This window comes from Carettochelys insculpta, chromosome 30 (genome assembly GCF_033958435.1).
Source record: "Carettochelys insculpta isolate YL-2023 chromosome 30, ASM3395843v1, whole genome shotgun sequence".
In the NCBI taxonomy this organism is placed as follows: domain Eukaryota; kingdom Metazoa; phylum Chordata; order Testudines; family Carettochelyidae; genus Carettochelys; species Carettochelys insculpta.
Window position 1 is genome coordinate 9,523,012 of NC_134166.1, and position 13,819 is coordinate 9,536,830.

General features: G+C 54.0%; 2 protein-coding genes across 2 annotated transcripts in view; one reads left to right on the forward strand and one right to left on the reverse strand.

Annotated features, from left to right (window-relative positions):
• Positions 1-9,984, forward strand: part of F11R (F11 receptor) — a 46,396-nt gene extending 36,412 nt beyond the window's left edge. Inside the window, exons 5-10 of the mRNA XM_074980688.1 lie at positions 943-1,145; positions 1,234-1,336; positions 2,430-2,537; positions 3,220-3,229; positions 4,956-5,004; positions 7,901-9,984. Of these exons, the coding sequence (XP_074836789.1) occupies positions 943-1,145; positions 1,234-1,336; positions 2,430-2,537; positions 3,220-3,229; positions 4,956-5,004; positions 7,901-7,936 (509 nt within the window). The 3' untranslated portion in view covers positions 7,937-9,984. The remainder of the gene's footprint in view (positions 1-942; positions 1,146-1,233; positions 1,337-2,429; positions 2,538-3,219; positions 3,230-4,955; positions 5,005-7,900) is intronic.
• A 1,039-nt stretch (positions 9,985-11,023) lies between these two features.
• LOC142003731 (interferon-inducible GTPase 5-like) lies at positions 11,024-13,268 on the reverse strand. Its single transcript, XM_074980973.1, has one exon. It carries the CDS (start codon positions 13,218-13,220, stop codon positions 12,009-12,011), a length of 1,212 nt encoding a protein of 403 aa, XP_074837074.1. The 5' UTR covers positions 13,221-13,268; the 3' UTR covers positions 11,024-12,008.
• Positions 13,269-13,819: the final 551 nt, after the last annotated feature.

Sequence of the window (13,819 nt, forward strand, 5' to 3'; positions counted from 1 at the left end):
TCAGAGCCTCGTTCACAAATGTTGGTAGTTTCACCGGTGCTGCAAAATCCAGTCACCCAACAGGGGCCCAATTCTGAACCAAATTTACCTTCTTTCTGGACCGCTGCCGATTCGGTCCGTTATTTTGGTTTGACAAGTTTCTAGGTGAGAGTGGGATGGACACTGACTTCACCGCACAGCCAGCGTTGCCCGTTTCACCTCTCTGCAGGATGGCTACTGCCAGCGGCTGGGCTCATCCTCACAGCGTTCGTGTGCAGCTAGTGACCCTCCTCCCCACAGGCACTTGCCATTTACTTTGAACCTGATTCACCCTCCCTCGGCTCCTCGTACAAGCATGTGCCCCAGTGGTGTAAATGATGCCTCAGGAGCAGTGGCAGATCTGACCCAGTGAATGCCTTTAACCCGCTATTGAATCAAAGGACAGCTAGTTCAGAACCCCCAGAAGGAAATGCCCTGCTCTCTGGAATGTGATCTGGGTGGACTTTAAAGAGCAGCCCAGTAACATTTTGTGGGTGTGCTGACATGAGTGCAATCAAGCTTCAGGGCAGCACAGGATGTCCATGGGGGTCAGGAAGGTACTGCTGTTCCCGGTGCGTGTGATCAGAGAAAGACCGTTACGCTGGCCAGAGGCCTGGCATGTCGCTGATTGGCCCTGGAGCAGGGCCGAGAAAGCTTTGCAATGGAAGAGCGCCCAGCCACTGGCTTTGCTGTCTCATGAACTTGCCGAGCTAGACATGGAGGCTGCTTACCATTTACTTCTCTCAACACGATCTGGCCGTTTGCCGTTGTGCACTGAGCAGGTCCTCCCGTCTAATCTGGACAGTCGTGGGTTAGTAAGCGCAAGGTATCGAATGCAGATGACCCGTTCTTAGGTAGGGCAGGGTGGATCCCGAGCTCTGAGGGGTCACCCATAACATGTGCCTCTTCCTACTCCCCTGGCAGTGGCTCCCTCCACGCCCGTTGCCAAGGTGCCCACCTCCGTAACTATCGGCAACAAAGCTGTGCTGACGTGCACGGAATCCGAAGGTTCTCCGCCCCCTACCTTCCAGTGGTACAGGGACAACGTCCTGATGCCCTCCAACCCCAAGATGAGCCCAACCTTCAGGAACTCCTCCTACACGATCGACCCTGAGACTGGAGTGCTGGTACGTGCTGGGGGAGGGGGTGCTGCCTGACTCCTGGGGAGCCTGCCCTGCTCTCAGTGCCCCCCTCATGCTTTCTTTCCTGCTCCAGACAATTGAGCCGGTAACCAGCTTTGACACCGGTGAATACTCCTGTGAGGCTAGTAACGGCGTTGGCGCCGCGCAGAAATCACAACCCACCCACTTGGAAGCAAGTAAGGAAGTGGTGACTTGGATGGGGGTGGGGCTCCTTGGAAGTGACTCGCAAAAGTACAATGGCCAGCCCTGTCGCTGTCCCTTCCCCGGCCTTCTGCAGCTACCTGCCCTAGCTGCAATAGATTAAAGGCTGCATGGTCTGCGCGTGTCTTGCTAGGAAAACAGACATGGGCTTGGCTTGAGGGGATGGGGAGAACCTGCAGCCAGAAGCCCAGTGGGCTGCTCCGCTAAAGGAGCGAGCTTCCCAGAGAGCTGACTTCCCAAGAGCTGCTCTTGGCATGTCCAGCCTCCAACATGACCTGGAGCTGGGCCCCAGAGGAGGCTCCTGCCCTAGGCTAGAGCACCCTGGGTTTGGAGGTGAGTGAGGTTGAGCATGGGTGGGTTTCAGGCCCAGCTCTGGGTCTGGTTTTTGCCCTTCACAACATTACACCCACCCAGTGGAGCTCAGAAGACTGAAGAGCTTCAGGTCCCAGGTCCCATTCACAGCTCCACCGGGCAGCCTGTAGCCTTGCATTGGCTGAGCTCACTGCAACCAAGCAGCAGAGGGGCAGGGGGCAAGTCCTGGCAGCCCCTGGCAAGGCTCACAGCCAAGTGTCAAGCTAGGTTGTCTGTGGCATGTTGCTGTTCAGACAGTGACCTTCCTGGTAGGTGAAAGCTGCTAGAACCAAGGTCTGAATCCAGTTGTGTGCCAAGGGGCTGGTGACCAATGGGCAGGAAGAAATGGAGGTGGAGCAGGCTGGGAGACTGTCTTAGACCCAGGGGAGGGATAGCAGCAAGGTTAAAATTACAGAACCTCCCTGGAGAGATCTAACCCAGAGCGTCTCAGTCAGGCTGGCTGGTGAGCTGGTGGGTCCCTGGTGCAGGCTGCTCCCCCTCTAGCTGCTTAAATCCTTTAAAAGCAACTGAGACTGAATAGCTCCTGAGGGAAGGTGGGGCCCAATCTCCCTGGTGACTGCACCTGGACAGGCTAAACCCCATGCTGGTGCCGCTTTCCCATGCTGCAGATGTGAGAGCGCTTGGGACCCAGTGGGTTGCAGGGGGGTCTGTAGCGTTAGGTCTTCACATGCCTCGCTGATCCCTTCTCTCGCCCAGCTGAAGTCAACGTGGGTGGCATCGTGGCAGCTGTGGTCGTGCTGGTGCTTCTGCTGGCGCTGCTTGCCTTCGGCATCTGGTTCGCCTACAGCCGCGGCTTTTTCAGCAGTAAGTACGGGACGTGCCCCTCCCTGCCCTCTTCCGCTTGCGCCCAGCCACACCTGTGACCCAAGGGTGTTCCTCTGCGCCCCGGTCACTTGCTCTGCAGAAGCCGGGACAGGTACCTGGCAGACTGCTGCTGGTTATCGAGTTCTGGCTGCTGCTAAAGACACTATTGGGATGAGTCGCTGCTGGGCCAGACATCTCTGCTCCCTGCTCCTTCTCTTTGAATAGTGTGGAAGCTGTGGGCTGACTCTCCTGCTCTCCAGGAGCTTGAAGCCTGCCTGCGATGCGGCAAACTGCGGCTACCTCCCCTCTTCAGTGTTGAGGTGCTGAGCCCCTCGGGCAGCTCTCCATCAAGCTGCATTTGACTAAAGATGGAGTATTGCATGCTGGGAACTGTAGTCCCCTGCCAGCTGCCTCTCTGTATTAGATGAGGGCCCACCGGCTGTGGGGCAGAGCTGGCTTGGCTGCGTTGTGGTTAGGCCTGTGCTCCCCACTGTATGAATCTGTCTCCCATCTTGGTGCGCGTGCGACCTGTCCACTCTTGGCCCAGCCAGCTGAGTGCACGCTGAAAGCAACAGGGCCCTGCAGAAGGTGTAACAGTACCAGGGTGCCACCCCAGGGAGATGGGCTGTGTTGCCCGGCTGCCAACATTTAACCATCCTGTTTCTTCTTTTTCCACTTTCAGAGAGAAGAGGGTAAGTGGAACCTTGTACCGTTCAAGTATGTGCCTCGTTCTCTGTCCGTCCTCCAGGCCTCTTCTTTCCCTCTTGTGCTCCTGGCATGCAGAGACCTTCTCGTGGTGTGGAGTGGGTAGAGTATTCCCAGGAGAACCAGAAGTAGCTGGACGCTGTCACCTCTTCCCTTGTAGTTTAAATGCACCCTGGCCTCTCCTGCAGTGGATAGAGTGCAAGGGAGCAGCGTGTATGCCAACCACCCACCCTGCAGCACTCAGTCATAGCTGCTGTGTAATCTGTTGCAGGGCCCCCCACCCGGTGGGACCTCAGGGTCAGGAACAGTGGAGAGGTGTTTGAGATGTTGACCTTTCCTCTTGCATGAGGGCACACTTCTGCTTTCCCCATCACCGGTCAGCACAGCCACCGTCTTTGCCCTGTTCCATCCGGATCTTCCCGCTGAAGACAGGGACCAAGTCTGCATCAGGTGGAATCTGTGCAGAGCAGTGTCTTCCCCTGTCCCCCAGACTGCAGTGTTGTCCAGTTGAACCCTGAGACACGCGCACTTGACATGCGCGTACCTTGGGTTAATGCGACTGAGTGGTGGGGAACTGGCGCCTGGCTCCAGGCTCCTCCCAACTTGCATGAAATTTAAGTTACACAAGGTCACGTGGGAACTCAACCTTCGTGTTACTCGGGGGTCTGCTTACCTCTTCTCGCTGGCCTGGGGAGGAAAAGGCCTTGGAGGTCCGAGCAGGGCAGTGTGCTACCTCTGGGCCAGGCCTGGCATGCTCTGCTCCCCTTACCCGTTTATCTGGCCTTGGGCTCCCCTTCTAGCTCTGCTAATTCCCCTCTGTCCTCGTGTCAGTGCCAGCTCTGCTCTAGGCTGATTACATCAAGTTACCAGCTGGTTCTAAGGTGGGGACTTGGCACGGGTCTGCATCACTGCCATGGCACCTCCTGCCAGTTCGCCCTCAACCAGCAGCCTCTGCCACCATCACTTCTGTTCCACTCCTTCTCTGGGCCCACATCGGTCCTGATGCCTGGTGTCTGCCTTGGGGTACAGCCCCAATTCTATTGCCCTTCTCCTGTTCCGTGGGGAGCAGCAACCCACGGTCTAACCACTTGCCTCAGGGCCCCACTGAAGTCCTCCGTCTAGCCCCTTACTCCAGAGGCAAACCGTAGTCTAGCTCTGCCATCTTCCTCACTGGCATGTGTAGGGGGCAGAGGCTGCCAAGCCCTGGTCTGTGGCTCCCTTTTACCAGCATCCGTTGTGCCCTAATTATCTGCAGCTGCACCTGTGTTTGCCTGGGGCTCACCTGGCCTCCTTAGGCTGGTTCTAACCCTTGGAGGGCCATTGCAGGGCAGATACCCCATCACAGAATGGCAGCAATCCAACAGGAGGGTCAACTGTGTGTGTGGGGCAGAGGGGGGTTCTTCAGGCTCCTGGAAGGGTGGGACCAGGCTAGCCAGCCCTTAGCCCTGCCCAGAGCTCAGTGGTTCTGTCTTGCCTGGTGGGGATTGGGAGAGAAGGGGAAAATCAGGCATCTCCTGGCAATTTTTTTTGGTGTGACGTTTAATGTAACCTGCTGGCTAGTGGCCGTTGCCTGCGGATTTGCTTCTCTGTCACTGCTGGCTGTCTGGCCAACACTAGGGAGGCATGTGCAGTGGCACGGCTGGTTGCTGGGTGGGGTTGAAAGAGCGATCAGCCCTTGTGCAGCATCTGAGTTAAATTTCTCTCTCTTCTTAGCAGCACCAATAAGCAGGTTATCTACAGCCAGCCCTCCAACCGGAGTGACGTAAGTAGAACCTCCAGCTGGGTGGCGTTGCCGAAGCAGCCTGGAAAGTCTCTTGTTCCCGGAGAACCGACTTGGTTCCTGGCTGCTTGAGCGTGAGGGCTGTGATCAAACAGCTGTAGGCATTGCCTGAGAGGCAGGGTGCAACCCCGCCGCAGAGCCTGGTAACAGCTGTGAGCTGCCCAGCTTTTGTGAGCTTTATGGAGCGTCCAACATGTACCTCGCCCAAAGCCAGCCACTTCCGGGGAGGGCAGGGCAGACTGCTGGACAGACACTTCACCTGACAAGCTCGGTTTGTTTGCTGGGCAGAGCTGCTGGCTTGAAGCCTGCCCATGTCTCCAGCCTCATGTCAGTCCCTGGCTGACGGCTCACACTGAGACTCCTGGACCCTAAGGAGGATGACCCGGGAGTTCAGTTCCCTGCTCTGCCACACCCAGGTGTGTGACCTTGGGCACATCATTCAGGCTGCGTGTGCACTCAAAGGGCCAGCTGCTGTAGCATTTCAGTGTAGCCATTCACTTATTGTGCTAATTAACCCATCTTCCCCAGCGGTGGTAGCCAGGTTGGCCGTGTTCTTCCATTAGCCTAGCACTCTCTGTATTGGGGGTCGGTCACTGCCTGGCTCAGGGTGGGGATTTTCACAACCTGGAGCAACACAGATGGATCTCCCTAGCTTTGAGTGTAGACCTGGCCTTTATCCCACCATTCAGTGTGCACTTAATCTCCCCAGTACCTTTCCTCAAAGGCTGGCGCTGAAAACTACATTGGAGAAATTCACCTCTTGTTCTGAGAGTTCCTAAGGCTGGGACCTGCCAGGCAGCAGGGAGTTCCAGATGTCGGGAATGTTCACCTCCTAGTGCTGCAGCTGGATCTTTGGTACAGGGATGGTGCTGGGAAAATTTCTCTTGCCACGACACTGTCGTTAAAGTTGCCCTGCTCAGGCTGACACTGCAACACCCTGACACACCCAGTGTTTGTTCTGAAGTGACCCATGACCTGCCCAGGCTGGAGTGCCACTGCCTACGCGCCACCCAGTCAAAACCTGCTGTGCTGGCTACGTAACTTTCACTCGCCTGCTAGGGAGAGTTCACTGCTGTTAGGTGGGTCTAGACACTAGAGATTGAGACTTAATAATACAGGCCGTGGAATTCACCCAGTGCCCTGCCTCGAGCCCATGACTTCTGGATGAGTAAAAGCATCATGCCTATAGGCCTTCTTGATGCTGCTCGATAAGGAAGAATGACTTAGGGTGCTGGTATTTTCCTCCCCCACTCCCAGTTAGAGAAGCAATCGGCCTCGCAGCTGTGGTGCCTCTTACCTATGTGACATGGAATTAAAAACCTAAAGCCCCTGACTTTTAAAATCAAAACCATTACTGCAGACGCATAATATGGGTAGGGCAGCTCCAACCCATTGCTTGGCCATGCAGGCCATTGCATGGAGGACCTTTCAGAAATGCTCTGCTAAGGTCCCGGCCACCCATGTTAATGGGGTAGACAGGCAAAGGGCGTCAAAGGGAAATTCCAGTGCAAGAGGGAGATTGAATCATTAATCATTGCAGTGAGAAATAAACAACTAACTTTCAGTGTCTGGAACGTAATTAAACCGTAGGCCATTCTGAGAGTCGAGTGTTGGCTGGGACATGGGAAGTGGTGTCTGCATGCTGAGCTCTTTGTCGTCAGATATAATAACACTTTCAAAAGCACCTAAGTCCTATCTTCAAAAGTGACTTGGGTATCTAAGAGCCCATAGGCCAGCTTGCTAGATATCTATATGCCTAAAGATGCAGGTACATACCTGGGTGCTTTTGGAAATCTCCCTAAGTGCCTATCTGCATTTTCAGGCATCTAAATGCAGTTAAAAACCTAGTCCCAAACACCACCCCCACTCTTGAAAATGGGACTTAGGAGCCTCCTAGCCTGGAGTTTGCAAAGAAAATGTCAGGAAAGTTCCATTTTTGTTGAGAGCCCAGCACCATATGCTGGTAGGGAAAACAGGAGCTGCAGCTAGTGGTAAAAGCCAAAGTCGAGGTCTGGGAGTTAAAAGGCTTCCCGGGTTCTTTTCTGAATTTGATCCGTTACACTTATTGTGCCCCCACTTACCCATCTGCTGAATGGGTATAATATGTCATTGTGGTTACCATTCAGTTGTTTAGCAGCTTGGGATCCTTGACCCAGGTGTTACATACACACAACATTGGGTTGTGCTCTGTAAAGCAGTACCGCCACTCTGGTATGCGGGAAAAGGGCATCTTCCCCAGAATACAGGTAGACTGAGTCTTGGATCCACACAAGCCACAGGAGGCCGTGTTGTGCTGGTGACGCAGACGTATATCACAGATAGGCTGGGAGAGGAGTTCCAAAGTTTCTTCTCTCTCTCACAGGGCTGGAATAACAGGCTGTTGCCAGTCCGTGTTTCTCCTAAGCAGACAGCAGCTTTTCCCTTGCGACAGGGCAGCTTTGTGATGAGAGAGATCGAGCCTGTAAATATCACTTCACTTGCAGCCTAGTCTGTGCTTTGATCAGCAAACCCAGTATTTGCCCACCGAGCCACTTGGTGATGGTGTAAAACCCGCCCCTTGTGCCAGGCACTGCCCAGACACGGCTGTCCCTGCCCACAAGAGCAGAGTCTTGGTAGAGGCTAGGCCTGCAGAAGGGGAGGGGAAACAGGCCCTTAAAGTAGGTGACTTGCTCGAGGTGGGTGACAGAGTGGGGACTGAGACCAGGTGGTCTGACTCCCAGCCCAGTGTCCCGGGAACTAGAACTCGCAGCTGCTTCTTGGCAACCCAGCCCCGTGAACTGTTCTCTGAGGAGGGTAACAGGAGCAGGTTAGCTATGGGGACTGTGCTGTGATTTGTGTACATTGCATTTCATCATGTCTTTTTCCTTTGCTCCTCCAGGGAGAATTCAAACAGACCTCGTCTTTCCTCGTGTGACATTAGCCTGGGGTTGGTTCCCCTTCTCCTGCCGATGTTCTGCCCTTGCCCCATGAACTGCTGTAAATGTTCTGTGTGGATTACTGTAACTCACTGGAATTTTAACTATTTTTTTTAAAGTTACACCTAGTGCCTTCTTAGTCACATTCTAGTCGATCCATGGGCCTGGCGTCTTGCCTGCTGCACTGCAGATGACTTCGCGTAAACCAATCTTATTCAGAGCGACAGAGGACACACCCAGCTGCTAAGTGCACCCGGCAGGAGTCCGGGCTGCTTGCTGGTGTTGCACTTTGATCACCTGCTTTGGGGACATCAGCTGGCGGCCTGGTTTCCCAAGGAGGGTGATACGCAACTCATGCAGCAGGCCAGCCTAAAGCCTTTGCAGCACTCTAGTGCCACCCAAGCCTGTGGAAGGACTTTCCACTTCCAGAAGTGGCACCCTGGGGAGCCCTGATACATACGTAACCCAAGTATCGTTTTGTGACTGTAAGAAGATTGGAGTTGTCTTCCTTCCCCACCCTCCGCCCCATCGCTGTTGTACGGGTGTGTCAGGAATGGCCTCTTCATGGTGCCTGAGTAGGAGGAGTTCTACCTGTCCCTGGAGCAGGAGGGGGTCGGGGAGAAGAGCTTAGAGGTATAGCGATGAGATGTAAGGGGACTTGCTCGCCTCTGCCTTGGCCTGTGATTTGAGAGGCACCAGAGGTAAAATCCAGTCTAGGAGAAAGCAGAAGATTCTTCCTGCTGACTTAAGGTCCTGCTTGAGCTCCATTTCTGCGCACCTGGGGAGGGCTAGGGGAGCCTGGCATTGTGATTGGGCCAAATCTTGTCTGAAGCTGGGTTGGCTGGCAGGGTGTGGAGAAGGAGTTGGGGTCCTGCCTGAGGCCGTCTCCCAAAGCGGGGTGGGAGCCGGAGGTGCCCAGCAGGCTCCTGCTGTTCCGAATTGTGGGTTGGATTTGTCTTCCTGGAGCGGAAAGCTCTGGGCCCTTTCTCGAGGCAGGTGGCTCTTTAAGGGCTTGGTGTTGCTTTGCCTTGTGCTTCAGGGAGGCTGGTGCACCAGTTGTGGCTGGTGTGACTGAGCAGCTGCTCATGCTTGGGACGGAAGGTGTCTTCCACTTTCTCGTTACTAATTCCTGGGTGGCATGTTGAATGGGAGGTGCTCTAAAGGACAAACAGGTGTGCGTGTAGGTGCCTTGTTAGTCCCACTCGCACTATGACCCCGTTACACTGCTACAGTGGTGTGAAGGGACTTTAGTGGAAATGAGACTCAGACCTGTAGGGCTGAATGGGATGGCTCACCTGGGATGGCTCACCAGGGCTGGGGCCAGCTGGTTGGCAGCCAGACCTCCACGTGCTCAGCCTTGAAATGAAGGTGCCTCCCAACGCTGATCTGGGCAGACACACACTCACAGAACCCATGTCAGGGGGACCAAACCTCCTGAGAATAGTGGGATTGTGCTGGCATTAGGTGCTTTCTTGTGTATGTAGCTATTTTCCCCACACCCCAGAAAGTGTCCTGATTATTCCACTATATGATTCCTCCCTCTTCTTCCCCCCCCCCCCCCCCGAACCGTGGTGTGAATGGCAGAAGTCTCAAACCACTGCACACCAGGAGCCATTGAGAAATGCTTGTGGGGCTGGAGGATTCAGAGCTGCTGCTGCAGGGAGCAGGAGAGGGGCCCCTGCCAGGCTGTGGTAGGTGGTTCTCTGTGCGTTTCTCTCCCGGGGCTCCAGAGGAGAGCGGATCCATTTCCGGGAATAAGAGGCTGGAGTGGAATCCTGGATCGTTGGGTCACAGTGCATAACCACCCTGGCGAGAGGTCTCCAGGAAGCTGTCTTGCAAGCAGAGGCTGTAAGGCCAGACTCCTCTCTGACAGCTGGACACACTTGCCTGTTCTGGCTGCTTTTTATTACAGTTCAGCAAGAGAAACCTCACCAGCCATTAACTAGAAAGCCGGAGACACTGGAATTGGCATTTTTGAAACCGCTTTAAACTGTTGGTGTAATTTTATCTATTTGTAACTGAAAATAAACCTTTTGGTTTGCGTTCAGTCTCCTCAGTGGTGCAACTGGAAGGACTGCACAGTATGTTAGATCGGGGTGGCCAACCAGTTAGGGACTAAGAGCCACAGAGAGAGAAATATGTGCTATGTGGTTCTTTGCACTCTATCTCCTAAATATATAATAGTGGCTCAATACCCTCCCCCTCCTGCAGAGCCAGGCACCCCCAGTTCCCTGGTCTAACCCAGTCCCCTTCCCCTCCTCCAGAGTCAGCTCCTGCCACCTTGTGGTCTAAATGCTGCCCCCTCCCCCAGTGCCATGTGTGTCCAGGGGTGCTATAAAAGTAAGTGCAAATCTACCTCCCAGACAGCTTGTGTCCTCCTCCCACCTCAATCACCATCCCACCCCCTACCTGCACTTTCCCTTCTCGCCTGCCCCCTCCCACCCAGACATCTCACCCCCTGCCAGGAGGGAGGCTGGTTCAGGATGTGAACATCTGCAGCTGACTGAAACTGGCCACCGCATCTCACACCCACAAAACCTAGTCCCTGCCCCACAACATCTGGGCCCCTTCCATGGCCAACAGGTGAGCCCTAGGGAAGGCTTTTTTGGAAATGCTAATTGGGCAAAATCTAGCTCTTTCACAGGGCCATTGCGATTTCATCCCCATTTTCAACAAGAAGTTTTCAAAATGGCCAAAGTTTATCCTTTCAGACTTCGTTAGGTTATGATGTTTATTTGTTTTCTATTATAGAGTTTAGAGTGCATGTGTCTGTCTGTTCAAGAACTCCTAAACAACAAGAGCTAGAGCCACCAAATTTGGTATACAGCGTCCTCTTATAACTTAAAGCAAGGTTGGGGTTTGGATGTGCCTGGAAAATGGGATGTGCCTGGAATGGGACTGCTTCTCATAAAACCACACAGAAGAGAGAATCACCAGGCAGATGAAAGGGACTGGCTGAGCGTGCCCTCCCCCCAGGTACACTTTGGGAAGGGCTGGCAGCCTGAAGCCCCCCCCGCCCCCCATACAGGAGCATTGCGGCCTGTTCCCCTTTGTCAGGGAGTGATGAGACAGTGCACAGGTTGCTGTGTTCCTCACTGTGGCTGGGGAGTACAGGAGGCAGGTGAACCTGGACTTGCCTCAGCTTGGGGACATGTGCCCCTCCTCCAGCTGGGCCCCTGGAGCTGCAGTGGCCATGGAGAGGTGCATCTCTGCTGGTCCCACGTGCTGTGGCAAGAGAGGGCTGGGTTAGTCCTCTTACTTCAGGTCAGCCTGAATACTGCATCCCCCAGCCCTGCCCCAGAGCAGTACATGAAATGAAGCATGTACATCTTCATTTCATTTTCCAAAAAAAAACCAAACAAACGTTAATGGAGTTAGACCTGAGCAATGCCGGGTAAATCCAGTCTCTCACAATTTTAGAATAAAAAGTTGACTTTTGTAGTCATTATTAACTTTTAACAAAAATCATAAAGATAATGTGTTTCACCCTCATACAAACAAGATCTTTCTACAAGTCTAAAACAACATAGGTGGGGATATTTCTGGTCAAGGCACAAATTCCAAGATTTTGGCTTTTCATTCTGTTTTGAGTTACTCCTGACTTTATACCGTTACTCCTGGTGTACACTCTATTTGCCCTCAACTTGCACCAGAATATTTGCATCTGAGTTGCTCCGAGCATACAGTGGCATATTTACAACAGAGTTATGACCAGTTTCTCATGAAATTCTCTCTCTCTCTCATGGAATTCTCCACTGGTTATGACAACATATTTAGGATGGATTTACCTCTGGTTTACAGTGAAGTGTTTACAACAGTTACTCCTGGTACACAACACACTCACCCTTGATTTGCACCAGAGTTCAGAGCAAAGCAGAATCAGATCTGACATTTGATGTTTAAATGGCAACAAATTCAACTGTGGGTTTTATGTCCAGTTCAGGAAGGAAACTCTGACATCAGGTAGGAAATTTGGGGGCGGTGGGCTGGGGTCCTTCCTCCACCTGGCACTAGATCTGGGTGTCTTTGCCCCTAGAAGGTGTCTTGAGCTTTCTCTTCCTCCTCTCTGGCTCACTTCTTAGCATCCAAGTTGAAGGCTTTGATCAGCACCCTCTGGGCATCAGCAGCCACCTCATTCACAAAACTCCTCAGCATCTTGTATGTGGTGGCAAAAGACAGTGCTCCAGATGCAAGTGAGCCCAGCAGAGGGACAGAGCTTAGCACCTCCTTGGATAGCTCGGGGGTTTTGCTGCCTGCCTGTATCAGCAGCTGCACCACCAGGATGCTGGAGATCTCCTTAGCCAGGGGGGACCTGATCACATGCTTCATCTGCTCCACCGGCTGCCCCATTTTTGCTGCCAGCTTCCCCAGAGAGTCATCATCTAGGCCAAAGCCCTTGCAGTAACCTTGCAAGGTCCTGGCCAGGATGTCCACGTTACAGGAGATCAGGAGCCCTGGAATGGGTGCAGTGTGTACACCACAAGCCACAGTGGAGACCAGCCAGATGTGCTCCAACATGGCAGCCGCCTTCTTCTCCAGGATGTGTAGGGAGATATTGGGCAGGGCCATCAGGAAGGCGTGCCGCTTGTGGTGGCTCAGCTCCTTCTCCAGCGTCTCCTCCAGGAGGTGGAAGTCGTACTTGCTGAGATCAAAGGCTGAGAGGAGGAAGACACGGGGCGAGGTGATGCCATGAGCCTGCAGACCCTCCAGGCAGTTCTGCCGGATCTCCTCCAGCACCCCCACCTCGCTGTAGCTGGATGGCCGGCGCCTGAGGGAGGAATCCAGGTCTGCATCCACCTTGGAACGGACGAAGTAGAAGCTCTTGTCCATGTCCTGGATGTGGCGGGCCAGAGCGGCATGGTTGGTGGTGAAGCGCTGTGAGGTGATGATGAAGAAGATGTCATAGCGTGAGAAGCCGACCTGCTCCAGATAGGTGTCGGGGTGGAAATCAGGTGTGCCGATCCCCGGAAGGTCCCAGATGGTCACGTTGGGGTACCGGGGATGCTGGTAGGGAGTAGGCTCCCTCGTGGTCTCCACCACGCCAGTTCGGGCAGCACCGGCATCCTCATCACCCAAGCCCCGCAGGGCATTGACGAAAGATGACTTCCCAGAGCCAGTCTCACCTGTGATGCCCACGTCCAGCGGGATGCTCTCCAGTGACTCCAGCATCTCCTGCAGCCTGGAGGCCACTCCAGCAAGGTTCCCGTCCTCAAAGGCAGCTTTCAGAGCCTCCATCTCCTCCTTTGACAGCCTGATGATGCTCTCACTGCTCTGTGAGGCCATGTTGGCTCTGCTAAGCTGCTGCAGCCCCTGCCTAACAAGAGGGAAAGGCCAGTTTGTGTGTGAGTTCCAGGGAATGTTAAACTGCTTCATTTAGGTCTTTGTCTCTGGGCAGCACCTTCCAGAGACCCAGCCTCCATCTTCTCAGGTCTGGCCAAGAGCAGCGTCACTTCTCTGTCTCAGAAATCCAGCCCTCCCCTTGGCTGAGATTCCCACCCTTGCCTCCTCTAGCCTGGGCTATATCAGCTCCTGCATCTCCCCAGCTGCCAGGCCTTCCCCCTCTCAGCCTTCATCTGGCCTGGCCTATTGCAGCTCCCTCCCCTCTGGCTTCCCAGAGCACCAGACACCAGCATGGGCGGGCTGGGACAGGGAAGCCCTGGGTTTGAAGCAAGAACAGAAATGGAGCCAAAGGGCAGGACAAGTAGAACGCCCCATCAACTGTACAGCCATTAAAAATGTATTAACTGTTCAATCGGCTCTCCCTTGCTCCGAAATCTTTTTTTTTGTTTGTTTTTTTTGTGTACTTTTACCTTGTGCTGTGCAGATCTCACAGGGGAGATCAGTGGCCTCGAAAGGGAGGTCCTGACCCGAAAGGGAACTGA